Genomic DNA, 7,054 nt, shown 5'->3' with positions numbered 1-7,054 from the left:
CAAGAAAGAGGTAGACGAAGGTCAATCACGGGTTAACTACTGCAAAAATTTGAAAGACCCATACTTTCATTTGGATTTAAGCAAGTGCGGAATAACTTACCTTCATCTTGCTTTTCTTCGACAAAGTTTGTCTTTTGCTTTGCTTTATCCCAACAATATGGCTCAGTATGACTCATCTTTTTATAAAACGTGCATTGTTTTCCCTTGTAACTTTGTTTTTTTATCTCCTTTCTCACCACTCTCTGATTTTTGCTGAGTGGTGTAGGATATCCCTCGTCCTCGACCACGGCCACAAATATGGTAGCTAGCTCTTTCTTTGCCTCTTGCATACTTGTGATAAGAGATTTTTTTGTCATTTTTCTCTTTGTCAGAAATCTTCACTTTAGACTAAAATGCATGCTCAATATTCTTATCAATCGATCTATTCATTCTTACTTTATGATCCATCAAAGAATCCATTAGTTCATTAAGAGAGTAAGTTGACAAGTCCTTAAATTCTTCGATAGCAGTAACAATATGATCAAATTTTGAATGTAAACTCCTTAAGACTTTTTTGACAATCTTTTGATCAGTAATGTTTTCTATAAAAGATCATATCTATTAATAATAACAAAAATTCTAGAGAAAAAATCTTGAACAGACTCACTATCTTTTATAAGCAATGTCTCAAATTCTTTACGTAGAGTTTGGAGTTTAATTGTGGTTACCGTCTTGTTACCGTATAATTCTTGCTTTAATATGTTTCATGCTTATTTTGCTTTTATGTATTGGCAATTCGAAGAAAAATAGAATATGTAACTGATTTTTGTAATACAAGTAACACTTTGGAATCTCTTTTTCTATTTTTTTTTTGCATCTGTCAGTTTTTTTCTTGCTCTAGAACTCTTTGTTCTTTCACTACCATTCTCTTCTGGATTTCAAAGATCTTGCAAGATGAAGAATATTATAAATTTTTATACTTTAAAATTTATAATTTTTACCACTAAAAATAAAAAACAAAGATCGTGAGAGGTTGAGTATATCCATACCATTTGACATCATGAACCACAAAAAAGATCACCTCTATACACCAATTCAAGATTTTTTTTTGCTTCAGCTACGACCTTCACCACCGTCATGCTGGGCTTAGCTTTATCGTAACTAGGCTCTTGTAAATATATAACAAACACATGTTAAGCTGAATAATATATAGTCTGCTTAAACCCAGCTAGTCTTTAAAAAAAATAATAATAAACTGCCTTCATGAGTTGAAACCAAGTTCGATGGTTGACGATGGCGATCATGAATCTTTCTTATTTAGTTATTTACGCCTTCTTGGAATTTGTGATTTTGTGCGTACTCGATTATATGAAAAGTATTTTTGCCGCAACGGATTTCCTCATCATTTTCCAGTCATTTACTCCCCCACTCCCCACTCCCCACCCCCACATCAGCATCCCAATGAAATCCAAGAAAAAGTAGAAAGAAACTTTTTCAAGTGCGAAAAGACGTGTTGAATCTAGACGTGAATCGAGCCAAAGGATCCAAACGATGTTGCCGCCACAATTTTTTAAGCACCTGCATCAAAAGGTGGCCCCTTTTAGTGATTGAGCGTGTATTAGGTCAGAGCAAGCACTGATGAATTACCATTAGTGTTTGCTCTGATGCCGTTCATCCATGTGATGAACGGCATTCCAAATTCCATGACGGATTCTATGCTTTCTAGATGGTTTCCATAAAAAAAAAATTCCAGAGCCGTTGATGCCCTGAATGAATGGCATCTAAGGTTTTCAGATAAAATTCATGGTATTTGAGCAAACAATGTTACAGCCTTACAAGTCAGAGCAAGCACTGACGGGTTAGTAATTTAATCAGTCCAAATGCTCTGTGTGGAAACCAATCAAGTAATTTTTACCCTACCCCTAAAAAATATTAGTTTTATTGATTATTCAAAACCGCTACAATCAATCAGATTACAAAAAAAAAAACCATCTTTCACAACGAGTCGACACAGTGCCACTAAAGTTTATTAGCTCCAAAAGAACTCGTGAACTGCACCGGAAGGGAAGGATCATTTTATCAAAGCACAGGCAATTATATGGCGAATGAAAAGTGCTTTAGTAAACCCTAGGGTTTTCTAAGTACCAACCCAGTATAGCAAACAGTTTTCTCTAGTTTATTGCTAATCAGGCTATTAGTCATAGTAATGCAACCACTAAGAAGCTCTGCAGAAGTTTTCCTCCATCTTAACCACTAAGCCTTCAAATAATATTCTCTCAGTTCTCCTTTGTATTATCCGTAGAGTATTAAATATATTCAGGCAATATTGTTATTGATGTTAATTTATGTCTCCAATTCCAATGAGCTGGCACGTTGAACGACACAGCGGCGAAACTTCTTTCCTCGTCTACAAAGCCAAGACTTGCGTACCAAGTCTCTCTCTCTCTGCATGTTCGGACCACTTGATCGTTCATTCGACCATTCAATTTAATTTTGGGTTACGTCTCGTGCATACATTGGATGTACCTTTCATGCATGTCAACGATCCACTTCACAACCCCCCACGGAACCTTGTTCAAAACCCCAAACGATTTCTCTTGGCAAACCTTAACGAGAACAGCGCTCTCCTTTTTCCATGCTAACCACTGTCCAAACAAGCAAACAACAAACTCAATAAGCTCGTTGGGCACTTTGAACCGTCATTTTTTCCTACTCTTCAATGTCCACACTTGTGGAGGGGTGACAACCAATTTTCTTATAATAGTTGGGGTTACATCAAGGATCTGCTTTAAGCCCTTTCCTATTTGCTATAGTGAGGATGAACTTACGAGATCAATTCAAGAAAATATGTCGTGGTGTATGTTGTTTGCTGATGATATTGTTTTGATTGATGAGTCTAAAGCTGGGGTTAATGCTAAGTTAGAATTATGAAAACAGACATTAGAAGCAAGAGGTTTTATGTTGAGTAAGAGTAAGACAAAATACATGGAATGTCGATTTAGTAAGCAACGAAGTAGTGATGAGAGTGTAGTGAAGCTTGGTGAGCAAGAAATACTGGTGGATGATTGTTTCAAATATTTGGGATCTATCATTCAAAAGTATGAAGAAATTGATGGAGATGTAAATCATAGGATAAAAGTTGGGTGGATGAAATAGAAAAGTGCAATTGGAGTGTTGTACGATCCTAGAATGCCATTGCGGTTGAAGGAAAAGTTTTATAGGATGACTATTAGGCCCACTTTACTATATTGTACAGAATGTTGAACTGCCAAGATACATCATATTCAAAAAATGAGTGTAGATGAGATGCGTATGCTGAGATGGATGTGTGAAAATACAATAAAAAATAAGATTCAGAACGAGAAGATACGTAAGAAAGTAGGCATTGCATTCATTGAAAATAAGATAAAAGAGAATCGTTTACGGTGGTTTGGACATATTCGAAGAAGGCCTAATGATGCTCCAATTAGAATGATGGAGAAATGGAAAGATATATTAGTTAAAAGAGGTCGGGGTAGGCCTAAGAAATCATGGATGAAGGTGATAAGAAAATATATGACTACTTTGAACCTCACCGAAGACATGGCATTGGATAAAAATGATTGGAGGAGAAAGATTCATGTGGAAGACCCCGAATGATTTTCTTTTTTGGTTCATTTCGCCGACCCCAATTGTTTTGGGATGAAGGCGTTGTTGTAATTAAATTCTTAAGAAGCGTTTGACAACATTCTCTCCTCAAAGCCTCTACCTCCCTAAGAACCGCCAACCGTCCCTATTTAAACCCCCATCCTTCCTCCCATTTCTACAACAAACCGTCTCTCTCTCTCTCTCTCATCGGCCTGGAAGCCATCTGTAACGAGCTAGAGGAGCCAACAAGAGCAGCAAAATGGATGTGGGTATGGGCTTATCCCAGCCTTCAAAGGATCCAAACTGGTTCTTCTACACTCTGCCTGCCTTGTTGGGCACCAAAACCCTGGAATTTGGTGATGGGTGGACTGTGCTGGCGCTTCTCGCTGCCCTTTCCTCCACCCTCCTCGCCACCTGGTGGTTCACTGCCGGTGGGACGGCGTGGGCTAATGGGAGGAACGCTCGAGGAGCAGTTCCCATCCCAGGGCCCAGAGGTTTGCCTCTTGTCGGCAGCCTTTACGCCTTGAGCCGCGGCTTGGCTCACCGCCAGCTTGGCGCCATGGCTGACCGCCTCGGAGCGAAGCAGCTCATGGCGTTCAGCCTCGGCTCGACGCCGGCTGTCGTTGCCTCCGAGCCGCAGACCGCCCGGGAGATCCTCACCTCCCCTTGCTTCGTCGACCGCCCGGTGAAGCAGTCGGCCAAGCAGCTGCTCTTCGAGCGCGCCATCGGCTTCGCACCGAACGGTGCCTACTGGAAGCTACTCCGCCGGATCGCTGCCTCCCACCTCTTCGCCCCGAGGCGCGTTGCCGCCCACGAGCAGGGCCGCCAACTCGACGCCGCGACCATGCTCCGCGCCGTCGCGGCCGAGCAGCTGGCCAACGGCTTCGTGACGCTTCGGCGCCACCTGCAGGGAGCCGCGCTCAACAACATCATGGGGAGCGTCTTTGGTAGGCGGTACGACGTCGTATCGGAGGACCGGGACGTATCGGAACTGAGGGAGATGGTACGCGAAGGGTTCGAGCTGCTGGGGGCGTTCAACTGGTCCGACTACATTCCCTGGCTCGGCTCCCTCTACGACCCCCACCGCGTGCGGGCGCGCTGTGCCGCTCTCGTCCCGCGCGTCCGCCGCTTCGTGCGTGGCATCATCCGCGAGCACAAAGAGAGGGCAGCTTCCTCTTCTGGTTCTCTGCCTCACGTAGGAGATGACGCCGACTTCGTGAATGTTCTGCTCTCTTTCCAAGGAGAGGAAAAGTTCCAAGAAGATGACATGGTTGCCGTCCTATGGGTATTCCATCTGCTGCTTCTCTCCTCGTTCTCTTTCATTTTGTTTCCTCTTTTTCATTGTTTGCTTATTATTATAACATGCTGGCGTACTTATTGATGACCAACTTTTGGGTTTCATTAGTTTATCACTCTTGTTAACCTGGATGCAACACCAAGCCGGACTGGCTTAATTTACTTTTATCTGTAAACCTTGTAGCTGTTATTGAAGAGAACTGCTTATATATCCTACGTTGTTTTCCTTTCTTTGGTGGCCGTTGCAGGAAATGATCTTCCGAGGTACCGACACAGCCGCCTTGTTGACGGAGTGGGTGATGGCAGAGCTGGTGCTGAACCCGGAGGTTCAGGCCAATATGCGGAGGGAGCTGGACGAGGTGGTGGGGAAAGAGAGGGTCGCGACCGGCGCTGACGTGGCTCGTCTGCCGTACCTACAGGCAGTGGTGAAGGAGGGACTGAGGGTGCACCCACCGGGGCCGCTGCTCTCCTGGGCTCGCCTATCGACGAGCGACGTGCAGCTCAGCAACGGCATGGTGGTTCCCGCCAGGACCACGGCCATGGTCAACATGTGGGCCATCACCCACGATCCCTCCATCTGGGTGGACCCGACGGTGTTCAAGCCCGAGCGGTTCATGGAGGCAGAAGGTGGGGAGAGCATGGACGTGAGGGGGAGCGACCTGAGGTTGGCTCCCTTTGGTGCTGGCCGGAGGGTGTGCCCGGGCAAGAACCTTGGGCTCGCCACCGTCAGCCTTTGGGTGGCCAAGTTGGTGCACCATTTCACGTGGGTCCAGGCCCAGGGAAAGGAGGTTGATCTGAGCGAGGTGCTCAAGCTGTCCTGTGAGATGAAGTATCCTCTTTGTGCTGTGGCGGTCCCACGTGGTGTTGCTTTTTAGGGTTCGGTGTTCGGCGTACTTTTGTAAAAATTGTGTGTGCGGTGTGGGGGTTTGGTTTTGGTGTGTTGTGTGCAATTACGATCGGCTGGTTAGAAGTTTGGTTGTGTTGGTCCTAGGAGTTTTTGAATCTTCTGCTAGGGTCCATCCTAATATATCATAGACATAGTTTGTCAGGAATATCCCCTATGATCGCAGCGTTGTTAACTAATCCCTATAACATATAATTTATATAATGGTGTGCCATGTTTACTATATGATCATTTAATGCCTTTAAAGTGGTTGCTTCATATATGATTCTCTCTCTCTCTCCCTCCCTCCCTCCCTCCCTCTCTCGGTTTTCTATCAATTGCTTGTTTTGCGTCCAATTAAATGTGATGCGGAAACATGAACGCTTCTAAGCTTCATGGAAAGCACAACGTGGATAAGAAAAGCCTCACCAGATCGACTGGAGGTGTCATTTTCGAGGCTTTATATATTATGCTAACCTTAACGTTCTCAAACTACTATCTCCGTCTCCGTCTTCGTCTTTTTTATAACATTGATATCACCAGTCTCTCTCTCTCTCTCTCTCTCTGTGGCGGCATAGATGATAAAAGGGTTTTCAGAGACAAACGTAGTTCTAGATGCGCAGTAACTTTAACTGTTGGGCCTTTTTCGCTGGCAAGGTAACATCTTGGCAGATTTTAGAAAAATAGGGTTTTATTTAAAAAATGTACGGTATATAAATTTAACGAGCGTGTATTCAACTGGGTGAGATTGTATTCAGTGGATTTTTCCATTTTCTTGCATTTTTAATCAAATGAGCAAGAAAAATAAGGCCAAGATACCACAGTCGTTTCTTTCTTTTCTTGGGTTTTACTGTCTTTATAAGGGCACGTTTGTGTCACGGAAAATGGCTGTTTTCCCTGGAAACCCATCGACTGATGTGCGTTTCTCCCGGGCTCACCATAACAACACCGAGCGGAAACTGCCGTTTCGTGGAAAACCCTCGCTGGGCGTTCCAAAACCCACTCAAGTGGATTTTCGGCGAAATTGTTCACGTGTGTGGGGGCTCCGATTTCGTTTGGGCGGCAAGGGCTCCCCCTTCCGTGATGCAAACGCCGCCAAAGGGTAAGTTCGACGGTATTTGAAATCAGAATGATTTCAGATCATTGTGATTTCAACTCTCAGGGCAACCAGTGAGGTTTTAAATCTCATGGGTTACCGCGATTTCAAATCAGAATATTCTGATTCAAAATGTCAGGCTACCTGAACCGAACATGAGATTTCAGGCTTTT

At 44.0% G+C, this 7,054-nt stretch overlaps 1 protein-coding gene across 1 annotated transcript; it reads left to right on the top strand.

Annotated features, from left to right (window-relative positions):
• Nucleotides 1–3,865: 3,865 nt before the first annotated feature.
• LOC149846988 (cytochrome P450 78A11-like) lies at nucleotides 3,866–6,011 on the top strand. The gene is made up of 2 exons (XM_089998242.1): nucleotides 3,866–4,891; nucleotides 5,151–6,011. The coding sequence occupies exons 1-2, from the start codon at nucleotides 3,866–3,868 to the stop codon at nucleotides 5,775–5,777; spliced, it is 1,653 nt and encodes a 550-aa protein (XP_089854368.1). The 3' UTR covers nucleotides 5,778–6,011.
• Nucleotides 6,012–7,054: the final 1,043 nt, after the last annotated feature.

The sequence above is a fragment of the Nuphar pumila genome, chromosome 2, assembly GCF_984573655.1.
Source record: "Nuphar pumila chromosome 2, dmNupPumi1.hap1.1, whole genome shotgun sequence".
NCBI classification, from domain to species: Eukaryota; Viridiplantae; Streptophyta; class Magnoliopsida; order Nymphaeales; family Nymphaeaceae; genus Nuphar; species Nuphar pumila.
Note: the sequence above shows the minus strand (reverse complement) of the source record. Positions and strands in the feature narration are given on the sequence as shown.

Bases quoted from the DNA above. Each gene is read 5' to 3' on its own strand.
- LOC149846988 (XM_089998242.1), top strand. From the start codon at position 3,866: ATGGATGTGGGTATGGGCTTATCCCAGCCTTCAAAGGATCCAAACTGG. The intron at 4,892-5,150 runs GTATTCCATCTG...TGGCCGTTGCAG, and splicing joins ACATGGTTGCCGTCCTATGG to GAAATGATCTTCCGAGGTAC.